This window comes from Dryobates pubescens, chromosome 36 (assembly GCF_014839835.1).
Source record: "Dryobates pubescens isolate bDryPub1 chromosome 36, bDryPub1.pri, whole genome shotgun sequence".
Taxonomy (NCBI): Eukaryota; Metazoa; Chordata; class Aves; order Piciformes; family Picidae; genus Dryobates; species Dryobates pubescens.
In genome coordinates this window covers 1,611,041-1,629,368 of record NC_071647.1, presented here as the reverse complement: position 1 = coordinate 1,629,368, position 18,328 = coordinate 1,611,041, and the positions used below count along the sequence as shown (strand labels likewise).

General features: G+C 68.8%; 1 protein-coding gene across 1 annotated transcript; it reads left to right on the top strand.

Moving 5' to 3' along the window:
• The first annotated feature begins 596 nt into the window (after positions 1–596).
• On the top strand, positions 597–16,525 carry SOCS7 (suppressor of cytokine signaling 7). The gene is given in 12 exon segments (XM_054176738.1): positions 597–1,345; positions 1,347–1,401; positions 1,404–1,630; positions 6,716–6,780; positions 7,172–7,276; positions 8,402–8,503; positions 9,974–10,104; positions 11,107–11,275; positions 12,451–12,579; positions 14,223–14,358; positions 14,969–15,118; positions 16,449–16,525. Coding segments are annotated over 11 exon segments (1,899 nt in total). The 5' UTR covers positions 597–686; the 3' UTR covers positions 15,090–15,118; positions 16,449–16,525.
• The last annotated feature ends 1,803 nt before the right edge of the window (positions 16,526–18,328 follow it).

The following is an 18,328-nucleotide window of genomic DNA, read 5'->3' as shown; positions in this document are numbered from 1 at the left end:
AAGAGCCGTGCGAGAGCCAAGGGCCCCGCAGAGCCACGCAAGATCTGTGCAAGAACCGTGCCAAGGTCGTCGCAAGAGCCGAGGGCTGTGCGAGAGCGGTGCAGAACCGCGCCAAGAGCCGTGCAAGAACCAAAAGCCGTGCAAGAGCCGTGCAAAGGCCGTGAAGAGTCCAAGGCCGAGCAGAGCGGAGCGGAGCCGTGCAGCGCCGTGCCGGACTCGCGATCCGAGCTGCCGGCCGACCGTGCCTCAGTTTCCCTCCTCGCTCCGCCACCTCTGCCTGGCGCATCCTCCCGCAGGACGCTGCCAGGGCCGCTCCAGGGCTCCTGCACCGGTCCCGCCGGCTCCCGATCCCCCCTTAAGCCGTTTGTGTGCCCCCCGCAATCTCCTCCGCCGCTGCCTCCGGTGGGTGCCGGGGTCCGGAGCGGGGCCGCCCGCGGAGGGGAGCGGGGGAGGGGGCGTGTCCACGAGGGCGTGGTCTCGGCGCGGGGGCGCGGCCCCAGCCAATGAGGACGAGCGGTTAGTGTAAGGGGCGGGGCTTGAGGCGGAAGTCGGTGGGCGGGGCCCCGCGCGGCCGTCGCCGCGGAGCTGGGGGGAGGAGGAGCCGTGGCGGCGGCGGCGGCCGAGGCCGAGGGAGGGCGGCGGCAGCGGCCCGGCCCGGTCCCGGGAGCCATGCGGCGGCCGTAGCCATGCAGCGAACCGAGCTGCGGGACGGGGGGGAGGCGGCGGCGGCCGCCGCGGCCTCTTACCGGGTGCTCAGCCGCCTGCTGGGCTATGGGGCCGGGCCGGAGGCGGGAGCGGCGGGTGGTGCCGGTACCGGCGCGATGGGTTCGGGGCCGTTGGGCCCCGGCGGAGGACGGCTGCCTATGGCCGCCTTACCGGGCGGCGGGGTTCTCCGGAGCCCGCGGCCTCCGCCGCAGCTGATGGTGTTCCGCAACGCGGCGGAGGGGCGGCCCGGCGAGGAGGGCGGCCCGGCGGTGGGAGGCGGCGGCGGCGGCGATGGTGGCGGCGGCGGCATCATCATCGGCGGGGGGGACCCGGTGGGAGGCGGCGGAGAGCTGCTGTGCCCGCGGCACCGCTGTGCCCTGGAGCCCAAAGCGGCGGCGCGGTGGGGAGCGGCGCCGGCGGGCGGGCTGGAGCTGCAGCTGGCGGCGCTGGGGCTGCGACCGCCCGGGCTGGCCACCAAGGGACCGGCGGGATGCCCCTGCCCTTGCCCCTGCCTCGGTCAGCCGCCCCCGACCGGACCCGCCGCCGAAGAAACCAGCGACGCGTTACTGGTGCTGGAAGCGCTGGAGCCCGACGAGGCCGGGAGCTGCTCCGACGAGGAGCCCGGGTCCCCCGGCCGCGGAGCCGCCCGCGCCGCCGCCGCCGCCACCACCGGGAGAGGAGCCGCCGGTACCGGCGGCCCTGTGCCGCCACCTCCCGTCGCCCCCGGGGGAACCGGCGCCAGGAAGGGCTCGTTGAAGATCCGTCTCAGCCGCCTCTTCCGCACCAAGAGCTGCAGCGGGGGCTCGGCCACCGGGGACGCCGCCATCACCGGCACCGAGGGCCGGCGCACCGGGGAGCTGCCCGCCTCGACCGGCAGCCTGACCGATGTCTGCGGGGCCCGCGGCCGAGAGCAGGAGGCGGGCAGGTACGGCGGGGTCCCCGGGTACTGCGGGGGGGGGGGGGGGGGCGCGGCCGGGCAGGGGCTTTGCCGTCGGTTTGGGGGCGACCTGGGGCGTCGGGGCGGGTTTGGGGTCACTGGGAGCAGCCACCGGCGGTGGTGGCAGCTGGGAGAGCTGGCTGGAAGCTGGGGGTGGGACTTTGTGAGCCCCTGGTGGGGGCTGAGGGGGTGGCAGCAGGCTGATGCCTTCCCGGGGGGTGACTGGCAGGGGTGGGAGCTGTCCTGCGGGTGGCAGTTGGATTTGGGGGGGATTTGGGCCCCAAAGGGGCTGTCAAGGTCTGGCCCAGGCTGCCCAGGGCAGTGGTGGAGCCCCCATCCCTGGAGGGGGTTTCAGAGCTGTGGTGCTGAAGGGACCTGGCTTAAGCCTGGCTGATCTGCCAAGGTCTGCTCCACCCCAGACCGGTCCATGGCTCTCTGGATGTCCATCAGCCCCGAGCTTGGGTCTCTTCTCAGCAGCTTTTGAGGCCTCCTCTTCTCCAGGGGGGTCAGGGGAGGCAGGGGCAGGCTGCCCTGGGCCCTGCATCTGCAGAGGGGGTGGTGGAAGACCCTCCAGGAGCGGGGGCAGGTGGAGGAGCTGCTGGAGCCCCAGGGTGGCCTCTGGTGGCACCACACTGAGCCCCCCAGGGCCCTGAGCCCCCAGGGCTCTGCTTCCTCTCACCCTCCTGTCCCTTGCAGAGCAATTTCCTGAGGCTCCCAGTTGGGTTCTGGTCTCCATGGTTTGGGGGTGGGGAGGGGGCTGCTGCCCTCCCAGTGCTCCATGGGCAGGAGGTGGCTGGAGGGACAAATCCTGGCACCGACTGAGGTGGGACTTTGCCTCCCCCTCTTCCTCAGCCCTGCTCCCTGGGCTCCAGCACCCTTCAGCTGCTTGTCCTGCTCCAGCCTTGTGTCCTGGCAGGAGCCAGGAGCTGCTTGGTGCCAGCTGGGGGGTGGGAAAGGGCTGCCCTGGACCCTCTGCTCAAGCTCTGCTGGAGCTGGGCCTCCTGTGCTCCAGAAACCACTGCCTGGAGCCTTTCCAGCAGCAGAAGTGGAATTCCTGGTGGAGCAGGCAGGGAGAACATGCCCAAGGTCTGTGCTGCCAGCCCAGGAGCAGCAGGAGCTCCTGGGGTGGAATTTTCCAGCCCACTCCTGTCCCCCACGGGGTTGCTTCACCTCTGCAGGGCCTTTTCTTGGCGGGGGGGCAGGGGGAGAGGTGTTGCCTCCTGAGGCCAGCTGGAGACCTGTTGAGGGGGCTCACAGGGAGCTTTCCTCAGCCTCCCTCCTGAAGAGGTTGACCCAAAAGCAGCCCAAGAAGTGCAGCCAGGAGCCCAAAGTGGCCTCCCAGGGAAGCAGAAGATGAGGCCAGCTTCGTCCTCTGGGGCCAGCTTCGTCCTCTGGGGGCTGCTTCCAGCCCTGGGCCCTCCCTGCAGCTCCTGTGCCCACCAGCAAGCCGGGTTTTGCCTGTGGGGGTGGTGGAGCTGCTTCCTCCCAGGGCTCCATTGCCTCGCAGGTGACTCAAAAGAGCCTCCAGCAGCAGCAGGCTGCCCCTGGTGCCGCCGGTGCTTTGCTCCTGGGGCCTCCTGTGCTGGAGGAGAGGAGGGCAAAGGAGCCCTCGGGACCCCTCCTGGGGAGGGCTGGCAGCGGTGCCTCAGCAGGTCGGGAGCGGAGGAGCGGCAGTGCCTCTGCCCCGGGTCAGGGAGGGTGATGGTCGCTTGGCCCTGCGGCTCCAGCAGGCTGTTTGGGAGGCGTTGTGAGGAAGGTTAATCCGAGCTGCCTGATCCGGGAGCTGCCCGGACCCGGGCGCTGCCCTGCGGCCCCCCGGGCGCTGCCCCCCTCCTGCCTCCGCCCTCCCCTGTCCCCCGGGGAGCTGCCCCCGGCTCCGTCCCCCCCGGGGAGCTGCCCCCGGCTCCGTCCCCCCCCGGGGAGCTGCCCCCGGCTCCGTCCCCCCCCGGGGAGCTGCCCCCGGCTCCGTCCCCCCCCGGGGAGCTGCCCCCGGCTCCGTCCCCCCCCGGGGAGCTGCCCCCGGCTCCGTCCCCCCCGGGGAGCTGCCCCCGGCTCCGTCCCCCCCCGGGGAGCTGCCCCCGGCTCCGTCCCCCCCCGGGGAGCTGCCCCCGGCTCCGTCCCCCCCCGGGGAGCTGCCCCCGGCTCCGTCCCCCCCCGGGGAGCTGCCCCCGGCTCCGTCCCCCCCCGGGGAGCTGCCCTGCGGCCCCCCGGGCGCTGCCCCCCTCCTGCCTCCGCCCTCCCCTGTCCCCCGGGGAGCGGCCCCCGGCTCCGTCCCCCCCCGGGGAGCTGCCCCCGGCTCCGTCCCCCCCGGGGAGCTGCCCCCGGCTCCGTCCCCCCCGGGGAGCTGCCCCCGGCTCCGTCCCCCCCCGGGGAGCTGCCCCCGGCTCCGTCCCCCCCCGGGGAGCTGCCCCCGGCTCCGTCCCCCCCGGGGAGCTGCCCCCGGCTCCGTCCCCGGGAGCTGCCCTGCGGCGCTGCCCTGCGGCCCCCCGGGAGTTGCCCTCCTCCTGCCTCCGCCCCCGGCTCCGTCCCCCCCGGGGAGCTGCCCCGGCTCCGTCCCCCCCCCGGAGCTGCCCTCCGTCCCTGCCCCCCGCCGTCCCCCGGCAGCTGCCTGCGGCTCCGTCCCCAGGCGCTGCCCTGCGGCCCCCCGGGAGCTGCCCCACTCCGGCCCCGGGAGCTGCCTGCGGCTCTGGCCCCGGTCCCGGGCGCTGCCCTCCCCCGTGCCCCTGCAGCTGCCCCCCTCCGGCCCCCCCGGGCGCTGCCCCCCTCCGGCCCCCCCCGGGAGCTGCCCCGGGGCCCTGCTGCCCCCGGCCTGGGGCGATGCTGTCAGGGCTGCTGTGCTTTCAGAGCTGCTCTCTCCCTGCTGCTGCTGCTCCTTGGCTGGCTCCAGAGCTCTGGCCCTGCTCCCATCGGCCAGGGGGAGCGGTTGGGGGTGGTGCTGAGGGGGTCCTGAGGGGGTCAGACACAGCTGGGGTTGGCCTCAGCAGCTTGTCCTGGGGCCCTTCAGCCGTCCTGGTCTCTCCCTCTGGAGAGCAGGGACTCAGTTTATCTGCTGGGCTGAGCTGCTGCTGCTGCTGGGGACCCCTCCTGTGTTGGCTGACTTCTTGAGGGGACACCCAAGGCTAAGACCTGGAGGCTGTGGCCTCCCCCCACATGTCCCTCCTGAGGGCAGGATGGAGCTGGACCTCACCAGGAGCTGCTCAAAGTAGCTTTAGGGTTGGCAGTGCTGGGTCCAGCTCTGGGCTCAAAGGAGAGCCAGGAGAGAGCTGGGGAGAGCCCAGCAGGGGCTGCTGGAGGTGCTGAGGGGACTGAGCTGCTCAGCTCTGTGAGCCTGAGCTGGGGGCCTGGAGAGGAGCAGCCCCAGGGGGGAGCTCAGCAAGGAGCTAAAGGCTGGGGGGCAAGAGGCTGGGGCCAGACTCTGCCCTGTGGTGCCCAGGGACAGGGCAAGGGGCACAGAGTGCAGCCCAGGAGGAGAAAGTTGTTTGGTGTGAGGCTGCTGGAGGCCTGGAGCAGGCTGCCCAGAGAGGTTGTGGAGAGCTTCCAGCCCCCCCTGGGCACTGTGCTGCTGGGGGAGCCCTGCTGGGACAGGGGGGGTTGGGCTGGGTGGGCTCCAGAGGTCCCTCCCAGCCCCTCCAGCACCACCCTGGGACTCTCTGAACCATTTCTTGCTCTGCTGCAGGGAAGGAGGAACCTCCCCAGCTGGTGGCTGCAGAGTGTCCTTGGTGTGGTGCCAGCCAGGTGCCAGCCCTGCCCCTTCCCCCCCTGCCCCTTCCCCCCCTGCCCCTTCCCCCCCCTGGCTGGCAGGCTGGGGGCAGAGCTGCTCCTCTCTGAGCCCAGGAGTGGGGGAGGAGGGTTTTTGGGGGGGGGGTTGCATGGCTGACCAATTGTCCTCCTCCAGAGGGGAGGTGGATGTGGGGAAAGCCAACCCTCAGCCAGCTGTGAGAGGCTTGGAGACCCCTGCCCAGCCCTGGGGTCTGACCCAGCAGGGGGATGAGCTCTGAGTGCTTTGGCTCCTGAGCTCCTGGCATTAAAGGGGCTTTAGCTCACAGCTGGGTGGCTCTGCCCTGGCAGGAGGTGAAGCCTCCTCCATCTGCTCCATGCTCCCAGGGTGCTCTCTCTGAACTCAGAGCTCAGCTTCCTTCTCCCTCTGGAGCAGTCCTCCTTGCATCTGCTCCCTGGGACCCTTCCCCTCCCCTGGAGCTGGGCTTTGGAGGAGGTTTGGTGGCCAGCTCTGGGGGATCTGTGGGGTGGGCTGGGTTGGAAGGGACCTTCAAGGGTCAGGGTCCCTTCCCCCCCCACCCCTGCCAGGGGCAAGGGACATCTCCCACCAGCCCAGGCTGCTCCTCACGCAGCCTGGCCCTGAGCACCTCCAGGGAGGGCTTCAGGAGGCTGGGAGCAGAGGTGGAGGCTGAAGCACAAGGCTCAGGGTCAAGTCCTTGCTGGGGAGGAGGCTGGAGGGAGGAGGTTGGACCTCCAAGGGGAGCAGTGTGAGCCCTGGGGCAGCCTGGGTGACCTCCTGGGTGCTCTGTGGAGCTCCTGCAGGTCTCAGGGGTGCAGTCACCTGCCTGCAAGGGGGGGTGGGGGGAGACCCTTCTCTCTCACCAGCACAGTGGAGTTGCAGGAACTTGGAGTAACCTCCCCCTGGGAGCCCCTGGGCTGCAGTTTGAGCTGGAGGCTGGGGGGCAAGAGGCTGGGGGGCAAGAGGCTGGGGCCAGGCTCTGCTCAGTGGTGCCCCAGGGGCAGTCCAGAGGGGCACAAAGCAGAGCCCAGGAGCTGCCAGCTGAGCCAGGAGGAGACAAATCCTTTGTTGTGAGGGTGCTGGAGGCCTGGGGCAGGCTGCCCAGGGAGGCTGGGGAGTCTCCTCCTCCACTTTAGGCCTTCTCAGGCATCTAAACCCAGCTGAGGGTTCTGCTTCCTAGCAGAGGGCAGACCCCAGCCCCAGCTTCCCTGCTTGGCTGCCCTGCTTCAGCCCAGGTGCTGCTGGAGGAGCTGACTCAGCTCTGAAGGAGGGGGAAGGTTGTCCTGGTTGGTGGGAGGCCCTCTCTGACTGCAGCTTTCTCCTCCTCCCCCCCCCAGGAAACACAAACTGACAAGAACCCAAAGTGCCTTTTCCCCGGTTGTGTTCAGCCCTCTCTTCACAGGTAAGGCTCTGGCAGCTCTCCAGCCTGGCCTCAGGGGAGCTGCAGCTGCCTCAGCCCCTGGGGAGGGGGTGGGCTGCCTGATCTCCACAGCTCCCCACCCTGCTGGGGTGGATTTGAGCCATGAGTTCATCCTCCAGAGCCTGCAGAGGTTGCTGCCCCTTCCCCTGCTGCCCCCCAGCTCCCACCCTGCTGGGGCTGCTCCTGGGCCATGAGCTCCTGCAGAGGTTGCTGCCCCTTCCCCTGCCCCCAGCTCCCACCCTGCTGGGGCTGCTCCTGGGCTATGAGTTCATCCTGCAGAGGTTGCTGCCCCTTCCCCTGCCCCCCAGCTGCCCATGGTGAGGCTGTGCAGGGGCTGCCCTGCTGACAGCCTTGCTCCCCCTCCTCCCTGCAGGTGAGACAGTGTCCCTGGTGGATGTGGACATCTCCCAGCGAGGCCTTGCCTCCCCTCACCCTCCAACTCCTCCTCCTCCACCTCGAAGGAGCCTCAGCCTGCTAGGTACTGTCCTGGGGCAGCCTGTGCCTGGCTGGGGGCTGGGGGACCTGCAGGAGCATCCTTGAGCAGGGGGCTTCAGCAGAGGGCTGCCTGCCTGCCTCACCCTTCCTTGGCAGAGGGCTGTTGGGTGCTCAGACACAGGTGGCCCAGGGGAGGCTGGGGCTGCCCCCTGCCTGGAGGTGCTCAGGGCCAGGCTGGATGAGGCCTTGGAGCAGCCTGGGCTGGGGGGAGGGGTCCCTGCCCGTGGCAGGGGGCTGGAGCTGGCTGAGCCTTGAGCTCCCTTCCAACCCTGTGACTCCAACCCAGCTGTGTGGCTGAGCACCCTGCAGAGCTGCTGCTTGGCCTCTGGGGAGGGTCTGGCCCAGCCTGCAAGGACCCAGCTGCACCCCCAGGGGTGCTGAGCAGCCTGGCAGGTGCCCAGGCAGCAGCAGAGCAGGCAGCAGGCCTGCAGCCCCTCCTTGTGCTGGACATGCAGCCAGGGATGGCCTCAGTGCCCTCCAGAGGGCCCTTCCTGGGGGGGTTTTGAAGGTCCCTCCCAACCTCAACCCATTCCAGGCATCCCTGCTGCTTCTCCTGGGCCAGCCAGGGGGGCAGGGTGGTGCTGGGGCCCTGGGAGGTGACCTGCAGGCTCCATGGAGGTTGTGCCTCCCACCCAGCGAGGCCAAGGTCCTTCCTGTGCCTCTGTGCCAGGCTGCAGCAGCAGGACCCTGCCTGAGCTGCTCCCTGAGCTCCTCTGGGGGAGGCTGCTCTGAGCAGCAGCAGCTCAGGCTGGCTCAGGGCCCCCCAGCACCTCCAGGGCCTGTCTGATGGTGTGAGCTGCCCCCTGGGGGGTGCAGGGGGGCTGTGTGTGAGGCCTCCCCCCACAGCCAGAGCCTGGAGCAGGGCAGCTCAGCTCCAGCTCCCTTCCTCCAGGCAGCTCCAAGGGGCAGAGGCTGCCAGGAAGCCTTCCCTGGAGGCTTTCAGAGCCCTCCTGTGGGGCTGGCCCTGGGCAGAGCTCTGCCAGGGCAGGGGGAGGCTTGGCCTGGGGCACCTCCAGGGCTCCCTCCCAGCCCTCCCCCCCGTGCTGGGGGCTGCCTGCTCTCTTGCTGTGCTCTCTGCTGACCCTCTCTTGCCTCTCTTCTCTCCTAGATGATATCAGTGGGACACTGCCTCCATCTGTGCTAGTGGGGCCCATGGGCTCCTCCCTGCAGTCTTTCCCTCTGCCTCCACCTCCTCCACCCCATGCCCCAGGTCAGCTTAGCTCCAGCAGCCCCCTCCAAGCCTGGCTTTCTCCTTCAGGGCTCCTGCCCTGCTGGGGAAGGGCTCTGTGCCCCCCTGGGGGCTTGGCCAGCAGGGCCTTGCTGTGGCCTGGGTGTCCCCACGGTGTGGTGCCAGCTGCCCAAGGGGGCTGGGGGGTGGCAGCAGCTTCCTCCTCCCTCTCCAGCACCCTGCTGTCTCCTGGGGGTTCCAGCCCCACACTTGAGGGGCACCCCAGTGGCTGGCAGCAGTGCTGGAGAGGAGCTTGGCTGTGAGGCAGGAGCTCCAGCTCTGACAGCAGCACACCAGGAGGCTTTCCCCTACCTCCTCCACTGTGGTTTCCTTCAGGGCTTCCTTCCTCCTGGCCCTCTTCTCCCTCCCCTGGGTGCAGGAGCAGGTGAAGGCAGCAGCTTGGTCCCCAGGCAGGAGCCAGCTGCTGGCTGCCCTGTGGCCTTCCCGAGGACCTCCTCCCTGGGTGCCTCAGCTCAGCTCAGCTCAGCTCCCGCCCCGGGCCCCTGCGGCCCCGCCCCGGGCCCCTGCGGCCCCGCCCCGGGCCCCTGCGGCCCCGCCCCGGGCCCCTGCGGCCCCGCCCCGGGCCCCTGCGGCCCCGCCCCGGGCCCCTGCGGCCCCGCCCCGGGCCCCTGCGGCCCCGCCCCGGGCCCCTGCGGCCCGCTCCCCCCCCCCCCGTGGGGCTGGCTGAGCTGCTCCCCCCCGTGGGGCTGAGCTGCTCCCCCCCGTGGGGCTGAGCTGCTCCCCCCCGTGGGGGGCTGGCTGAGCTGCTCCCCCCCGTGGGGCTGAGCTGCTCCCCCCCGTGGGGCTGGCTGAGCTGCTCCCCCCCGTGGGGGCTGGCTGAGCTGCTCCCCCCCGTGGGGCTGAGCTGCTCCCCCCCGTGGGGCTGGCTGAGCTGCTCCCCCCCGTGGGGCTGGCTGAGCTGCTCCCCCCCGTGGGGCTGAGCTGCTCCCCCCCGTGGGGCTGAGCTGCTCCCCCCCGTGGGGCTGAGCTGCTCCCCCCCGTGGGCTGAGCTGCTCCCCCCCGTGGGGCTGAGCTGCTCCCCCCCCCCCGTGGGGGCTGGCTGAGCTGCTCCCCCCCCCCCGTGGGGGCTGGCTGAGCTGCTCCCCCCCCGTGGGGGCTGGCTGAGCTGCTCCCCCCCCGTGGGGGCTGGCTGAGCTGCTCCCCCCCCGTGGGGGCTGAGCTGCTCCCCCCCCGTGGGGGCTGAGCTGCTCCCCCCCGTGGGGGCTGAGCTGCTCCCCCCCGTGGGGCTGAGCTGCTCCCCCCCGTGGGGGCTGAGCTGCCCCCCCCCCCCCGTGGGGGCTGAGCTGCTCCCCCCCCCCCGTGGGGCTGAGCTGCCCCCCCCCCCCCGTGGGGCTGAGCTGCCCCCCCCCCCCCGTGGGGCTGAGCTGCCCCTGTGGGGCTGGCTGAGCTGCCCCAGGGGTGCCCATGGCTGGGTTGTCTGTCCCTCTGCAGATGCCTTCCCGAGGGCTGTGCCCCTGAGGGTGCCAGAGGCGGTGCCAGGCCAGCCCCCCCCGGCCCTGCAGTGCCCTCTCTACCGCCCTGACTCCAGCAGCTTTGCAGCCAGCCTGAGGGAGCTGGAGAAGGTGAGAGGGCTGGGGGGCACCTGGGCAGGCCCCAGCTGGGGCTCTGGGCTGGGGGGGGTGGTGTTTGAGTTGTCCCTTTGCAGAGCTGGCAGAGGAGGATCACAGAGTCCCCCCAGCAGCTCACAGGTCCTCAGGCCCAGCTTGGGCAGAGGTTCCTCCTGCCTGCCCCCTGGGGAGGCCTTGGGGTGTAGGAGGGCATCTGGGTGGGCATGGGAGGGGTGGGGGGGGGAAGAGGCTTGGTGGTGGTGAGCTCTGGGGCAGGAGCAAGGAGCCCTCAGGCCCCCCCAGTGGGTGCAGCCATTGTGGCATCTGGAGGGATTGGACCCCAAAAGCAAAGGAGGTTTGCCTGAGCAGGACCCCCAGGGGCAGGCAGGGAGCAGGGGGAGGTGGTGTGGGGCAGCCTGAGAGGAGATCTCCTGCCTGCTCTGCAGGTGCTTGGGAAGCAGCTCTGCTCAGCCCCTCTGAGGCCACAGCTGGAGGGCTCTGGAGCCAGCTCTGGGCTCCCCCAGTTCAAGAGAGGCAGAGAAGTGCTGGGGAGAGTCCAGCAGGGGATACAGAGAGGCTGAGGAGCAGCTCTGTGAGCAGCAAAGGCTGAGAGCCTGGAGCAGAGCAGCCCCAGAGGGGAGCTGAGCAGTGCTCAGCCAGAGCTAAAGGCTGGGGGACAAGAGGCTGGGGCCAGGCTCTGCTCAGTGCTGCCCAGGCACAGGGCAAGGGGCACAGAGTGCAGCCCAGGAGGCTCCATCTGAGCAGGAGGAGAAAGCTGTTTGGTGTGAGGCTGCTGGAGGCCTGGAGCAGGCTGCCCAGAGAGGTTGTGCAGAGCTCCCAACCCCCCCTGGGCACTGTGCTGCTGGGGGAGCCCTGCTGGGGGGCAGGGGGGGTTGGACTGGGGGAGCTCCAGAGCTTCTCTTCCAGCCTCACCCTGCTGGGCTCCATTCTGTGCTCCTGGCTGAAAGTGCTCCTTGGGGGCAGCTTGCTGAGGCTGTGTCTGTCTCCCTTGGCCAGTGTGGGTGGTACTGGGGCCCCATGAACTGGGAGGATGCAGAGATGAAGCTGAAGGGGAAGCCAGATGGATCCTTCCTGGTGCGAGACAGCTCCGACCCCAGGTACATCCTGAGCCTCAGCTTCCGCTCCCAGGGCATCACTCACCACACCAGGATGGAGCACTACAGAGGTAAGAGCCTGGGGCAGCTCTCCAGCTGCCCACAGCCCTGCTCTGGGCACAGAGCTGGGCAGGAGGAGGGGAGGCAGCAGCAGCTCTGTGCCCTCGCTCCTGCCCGCGGGCCCTGAGGAGCTGCGGCTGGCTCAGAGCTGCCAGGGCTGGAAGGGACCTCGAGGGTCAGCCAGCTCCAACCCCCCCTGCTTCCAAGGGACCTCTGGAGGGCACTGAGGCCATCCCTGGCTGCATGGCCAGCACAAGGAGGGGCTCTAGAGCTGCTGCCTGCTCCTGCATGGGGACCTGCCAGGATGCTCACCCCTGGGGGTGCAGCTGGGTCCTTGCAGGCTGGGCCAGACCCTCCCCAGAGGTCAAGCAGCAGCTCTGCAGGGTGCACAGAGTCAGGATGCAGAGGTGGGAAGGGACCTCTGGAGGGCACTGAGGCCATCCTTGGTTGCTTATCCAGCACAAGGAGGGGCTCCAGAGCTGCTGCCTGCTCCTGCATGGGGACCTGCCAGGATGCTCACCCCTGGGGGTGCAGCTGGGTCCTTGCAGGCTGGGCCAGACCCTCCCCAGAGGTCAAGCAGCAGCTCTGCAGGGTGCTCAGCCACACAGCAGCAGGAGGGCAGGGGTTGGAGTCACAGAACTGTCAGGGTTGGAAGGGAGCTCAAGGCTCAGTCAGTTCCAACCCCCTGCCATGGGCAGGGACCCCTCCCCCCAGCCCAGGCTGCTCCAGGCCTCATCCAGCCTGGCCCTGAGCACCTCCAGGCAGGGGGCAGCCCCAGCCTGTTGGTGACCTTGGAGGCCTTTTGCAGCCTCACTGAAGGGGCCCTGGGGCCCTGTTTCAGGCAGCTGTGGGTGGCCTTTGCTGCCTGGATGTGTCTCCTTGGCAGCTGCTGGAGCTGAGCCTTCAGCACTCACTGCAGGCTGCTGGTGGCCACGCTTGGGGGGTCACATCCTGCCCATGCTCAGCTCTTGAGGCAGCAGCAGCTCCTCCAGTGGGACTTGCAGAGTGGGCTCACTGGTGTGCCCTCTCCAAGCCCTGCCTCAGCTCGGGGGGCAGCTCAGGGCCTGGGGGGCAGCTCAGGGCCTGGGGGGCAGCTCAGGCCTGGGGGGCAGCTCAGGCCTGGGTCTGAGCCTCCCCTCCTGGCAGCAGTGCCCCCAGGGGGTGACCCTCTCTGCTCTCCTGGCAGGGACCTTCAGCCTCTGGTGCCACCCCAAGTTTGAGGACCGCTGCCAGTCCGTGGTGGAGTTCATCAAGAGAGCCATCATGCACTCCAAGAATGGGAAGTTCCTCTACTTCCTCAGGTCCAGGGTTCCAGGTGAGGCTGGGGGGTGCTTGCCCCTTGGGCTTGGGTGCTGCTGAGAGCCAGCAGCCAGGCTCCAGTCCTTGCCCTCTCCCCCTGGGTGCTGCTCAGAGCCTCCAGCCAGGCTCCAGTCCTTGCCCTCTCCCCCTGGGTGCTGCTCAGAGCCTCCAGCCAGGCTGCAGTCCTTGCCCTCTCCCCCTGGGTGCTGCTCAGAGCCTCCAGCCAGGCTCCAGTCCTTGCCCTCTCCCCCTGGGTGCTGCTCAGAGCCCTTCCCCTCGAGCCCTGAGGGGCAGAGTCTGACCTTGCTGCCTGGTCTCCGGTGGGAGGAGGTTCAGGACCTGCCTCTGCCCTGTGTCCTCTCCTGCTGCCCAGCACAGGGGGTGGAGGAGGCTGCTCCCAGCCCAGAGCTGGCTGCTGGCAGTGGGGGCTGTGGCCAGGGCCACGTGTGGAGCTGGTGCTGTGCCCCCAGGGCCCCTGGCTGAGCTCCCAGAGGCTGAAGGAGCAGCACTGGAGGAGGGGAGGGTGGGCAGAACCCAGCCTTCAGTTGCTTGCTGTGCTTTGGCTCTCTCCAAAGCTGGCTGCCAGCTTCCTGAGCTGCCTGCAGCAGTTCTGAGCCCATCTCAGCTGTGGAGAGCAGCTCCTTTTGTTCCTTTCACTCCCTTGCCCTTGGAGCCAAGGCAGCAGGGAGGGGGTCAGGAGTGGCAGCAGCTTGGAGTCCTCCTTCCCACACAGCCCAAAACCTGCTGCTGGGAGCCAGCTCCTGCTGCTCCTGCTGACCTCCTGGCTCCTGTGGGGCTTGGTTGTTGCCCTTCCCCCTGGGAGGAGGAGGAGGTTGGGGGGTGGCTGGAGGCAGCTGGCTTGCAGCCTGCTGAGGTTAGGGAGGTTGCTTGAGCCAAGCTGCTGCCTTTGTGCCCAGGCCTTGTGAGCTGAAGGATGAGCAGCTGGGGCTGCCCAGACCCTGCAGAAGGGTAGGGGTTGGGAGTGACCTCTGCAGCTTGTTGACCCCAGGGCAGGGCACCCAGGAGCTCATCCAAGTGGTGTCTGAGTGTCTCCAGAGCAGGAGACTCCACAACCTCTCTGGGCAGCCTGCTCCAGGGCTCAGCACCCTCCCAGGGACAAGGTTTTCCCTTTCCAGGGGCAGCTGCTCTGCTCCAGCTGGCCCCCAGTGCCCCTTGGGCTGTGCTTGGCCACCCCTGAGCAGAGCCTGGCTCCAGCCCTGCACATCTTTATCCCCAGCACTGAGGGCAGCCCTCAGGCTCCAGCTGCCTCAGCTGTGCTCACAGGGAGATGCTGCACTGCCTGCAGCAGCTCTGTGCCTCTGGGCTGGACTCTCTCAAGCAGTTCCCTGAGGTCCTCCTGGAGCTGAGGGGCCCAGAGCTGGACACAATATCCCAGGTGTGGCCTCAGCAGGGCACAGCAGAGTCCTTAGAAGCAAAGAGTTGAGGATCTAACCCTTCACAGACTGCACTGGGGCTGGAAGGGACCCTCCAAGGGCATCCTGTGCAACCCCCCCGCAGGCACTGGGACCCCTCCAGCCGGAGCAGGCTGCCCAGGGCCACACCGAGGCTGACCCTGGAGGGCTGCAGGGCAGGGGGGCAGGAGCCCCTCTCTTGGCCTCCTCACCCACCCTGGGCTGGGTGTTTTCTCCTGTGCCCAAGGTCTGCCTCCCACCCCTGTGCAGCTGCTGTACCCAGTCTCCAGGTTCAGCAACCTCAAGTCCCTGCAGCACCTCTGCCGCTTCCGCATCCGCCAGCTGGTGCGGATCGACCACATCCCCCAGCTGCCCCTGCCCAAGTGAGTCTGGGGGCTGCTGCCCTGCCCTGCCTGCCCCCTGCCTGCCCTGCCTGCCCCCTGCCTGCCTTCCCTTCCCTCCCTCCCTCCCTCCCTGCCTTCCCTCCTTCTGCATTCGCCAGCTGGTGCGGATCGACCACATCCCCCAGCTGCCCCTGCCCAAGTGAGTCTGGGGGCTGCTGCCCCTGCCCCCTGCCTGCCCTCTCTTCCCTGCCCTCTCTTCCCTGCCCTCTCTTCCCTGCCCTCTCTTCCCTGCCCTCTCTTCCCTGCCCTCTCTTCCCTGCCCTCTCTTCCCTGCCCTCTCTTCCCTGCCCTCTCTTCCCTGCCCTCTCTTCCCTGCCCTCTCTTCCCTGCCCTCTCTTCCCTGCCCTCTCTTCCCTCCCTGCCTTCCCTGCCCTCTCTTCCCTCCCTGCCTTCCCTGCCCTCTCTTCCCTCCCTCCCTGCCCTGCCCTCCCTGCCCTGCCCTCCCTGCCCTCCCTCCCTGCCCTGCCCTCCCTGCCCTGCCCTCCCTGCCTGCCCTCCCTTCCCTCCCTGCCTGCCCTTCCCCTCCCCTCCCAGGCTGCTGGGGCTATGAGTCAGGGTTAAGGCTTTCTTGTCCTCTTGCTTCCTCCAGGCCTCTGATCTCCTACATCTGCAAGTTCTACTACTATGACCCCCAGGAGGAGGTCTACCTGTCCCTGAAGGAGGCTCAGCTCATCTCCAGACAGAAGCAGGAGGCTGAGTCCTCCACGTAGCCTCACCCAGCCTGAAGCTGTCACTGCTGGTAGGTGAAGCCTGCTGCCCCCTGCCAGGCCCTGAGCTGGGGGGTGGGGGCTCAGCCACCAAACACCTCCCCTCTGTGGGCAGAGAACCCCCCAGAACCCTCCTGGGGAAGCCCTGGCAGTGCCCAGCTTTGTCCTTGCACTCCTCAGGTGGTGGGAAGTGAGCTCAAGCTGCACCAGGGGAGGGTTAGGTTGGAGCTGAGAAACAATCTGTGCCCTGCAGGAGCGGTCAGGCCCTGGAGCAGGCTGCCCAGGGAGGTGGTGGAGTCAAGAAACCTGTGGCCATGGGGCTGTGGTTTGGTGGCCTTGGGGGGGAGCTGGGTGGGAGCTTGGACTTCATCCTGGAGATCTTTTCCAGCCTGGGTGGATTGTGTGGTTCCCTGGGGAGGGGAGCAAGGCTCCTGCTGCTTTCTTCACAGCTTGCCCTGGGTTGGAAGGGATTCTCCAGGGGCATCCTGCCCAACCCCCCTCCAGCTAGCAGGCTGCCCAGGGCCAGAGCAGGCTGCCCAGGGCCCCCTGCGGCCGGAGCAGGCTGCCCGGGGCCAGAGCAGGCTGCCCAGGGCCCTCTGCGGCCGGAGCAGGCTGCCCGGGGCCAGAGCAGGCTGCCCGGGGCCAGAGCAGGCTGCCCGGGGCCAGAGCAGGCTGCCCGGGGCCAGAGCAGGCTGCCCGGGGCCAGAGCAGGCTGCCCGGGGCCAGAGCAGGCTGCCCAGGGCCCTCTGCGGCCAGAGCAGGCTGCCCGGGGCCAGAGCAGGCTGCCCAGGGCCAGAGCAGGCTGCCCAGGGCCCCCTGTGGCCGGAGCAGGCTGCCCAGGGCCAGAGCAGGCTGCCCAGGGCCCCCTGTGGCCGGAGCAGGCTGCCCAGGGCCAGAGCAGGCTGCCCTGGGGACCCTGTGGCCAGAGCAGGCTGCCCGGGGCCAGAGCAGGCTGCCCGGGGCCAGAGCAGGCTGCCCGGGGCCAGAGCAGGCTGCCCGGGGCCAGAGCAGGCTGCCCCGGGCCAGAGCAGGCTGCCCAGGGCCCTCTGTGGCCGGAGCAGGCTGCCCAGGGCCCTCTGTGGCCGGAGCAGGCTGCCCAGGGCCAGAGCAGGCTGCCCGGGGCCCCCTGTGGCCGGAGCAGGCTGCCCGGGGCCCCCTGTGGCCGGAGCAGGCTGCCCGGGGCCATGGCACCCCTGCCCTTGAGTGCCTGCAGGGATGGTGGAGCCTGTGCCTCACCTCTGGGGCAAACCTCTGGCAGCCCCCTGTGCCCGTTTGCCCGCCCCCCCCGTGCCCGTTTGCCCGCCCCCCCGTGCCCGTTTGCAGCCCCTGGCTGATTCCTTCCCCTTCTCCCCTCCCCACCAGGACTTTGGTTGTTGCCATCCTGCCAAGCCCGAGCCAGGCTGTGGTGGGAAGGAGGCAACGCTGGGACCTGCTGCTGCTGCGGTGCTGCTGCTGCTCTCAGGCTCTTGTGCAGAGAGAGAGAGAGAAGAGGATCCAAGATCTCCTCTGAGGCGCAGCAGAAGAGCTTCAGCTCCTGGGCTCTGAGGGCTTTGGGCTCTGGGAGGCAGCTGGAGGGCAGCTTGTGGACTCCCTGTGGAACAAGGAATGTCATGGCACTAGGGACAGGGTTTTGGGGGGGGGGGGTGGGCTTGGAGTGGGGGGAGGGGGGAGGGAAAGTTTTATTTTTGGAGGCTTTTTCTTCTTTTTTGGGGTCTTTTTTTTTTGGGGGGGGGGCTGTTCTGGTTTCAGCATGAGGGGGAAACAAAAAGACTTCTGCTGCTCAGCTGAATGTCCTCCTCCTCCATGGACGCTGCAAAGGTGGTCAAGAGAGAGCTGGGAAAGGGGAAGGAACTCTCTGCAGGAGAACATCTCTGAGCCCAGGCCTCCCCCAGCAGGCCAGAAAGCTGCTGGGAGGCCAAGTGAGCCCCCAGGGAGCCTGCAGCTGAGCCCTGAGCTGCTGCTGCTGCTGCAGCTCCTCCTGCCAGCTGGGGGGAAGAAGGAAGAGACCCAACCCGGCCGTGGGCAGCTGGACCTCTCCTGTGCTTGAAAGCTGGGCCCCCAAGGAAGAGCAGCTGGGAGCCCTTGGGATGCTGGGGCAGCCGAAGGGAAGGGCTGCTGCTGGCCTGGGGGAGCAAGGAGGAGGCCTCAACCCCTTTGAAGCCCTCCCCTGGGGGAGGTGGAAGGAAGGAAGGTGGCCAAGCTGCTGCTGGAAGCGTTGCAGCAGTCCTTGGAGCGAAGGAGCCTGCTGCAGTGACCTCAGTCCTTGCCCAGCCTTGGGACCTTGCACTTTGAAGCCTTTCCTCTGGCTGCCTCCAGAAGCTGTGAATGAAGAAGGAGGTTTCCTGCTGAGCCTGGGGGGGGTCTGTGTCTGGGGGACACACAGGATCCTGATCAGGAGTTTCTGGGGCATTAAGAAACATCTCAGAGCAAGAGACAGATAAGCTGAGGGCTCTCCTGGCTCAGCCTCTTGACCTCTCTGAGCTGCTCTGCTGCTTTCTCCTCCCCCTCCTGGGATGTCCATGGAGCCACAGCAGGTCCCAGTCCAGCCAGGAGAGGTGGAAGCTGCTGCTGTGCCTGGGACACCCCAACCCCTCCACCTCCTGGGCTGCTCCTGCCTCCAGGTCTGCATTTCACGGGGAGAAGCTGTGTGGAGCTGCTGAGAAGCTTGGAGGAAGCCTCTCCCCTGCTGCAGCACCAAGTCCTGCTCTGCCCTCAGCCCAAGTGGAGGATCCTCTCCTGCTGCTGTGCCTGGGACACCCCAACCCCAACTCCTGGGCTGCTCCTCCCTCCAGGTCTGCATTTCATGGGGGGAAAGCTGTGGAGCTGCATTGCTGCTGAGAAGCTTGGAGGAAGCCTCTCCCCTCCTGCAGCACCAAGTCCTGCTCTGCTCCCAGCCCAAGTGGAGGATCCTCTCCTGAAGCTGTGCCTGGGACACCCCAACCCCTCCACCTCCTGGGCTGCTCTGCCCTCCAGGTCTGCATTTCATGGGGGGAAGCTGTGTGGAGCTTCAGAGCTGCTCCCTGATACGCCTTGAGGACCTCTCCACACCCTGGGGAGCTCCCCAGTATGCCTTGAGGAGCTCCCCAAGGCTTTGAGGACCTCTCCACACCTTGAGGAGCTCCCCAAGGCTTTGAGGAGCTCCCCAATATGCCTTGAGGAGCTCTCCACACCTTCAGGATCTCTTTAATACCTTGAGGAGCTCCCCAAGGCTTTGAGGAGCTCCCCAATATACCTTTTGGAGC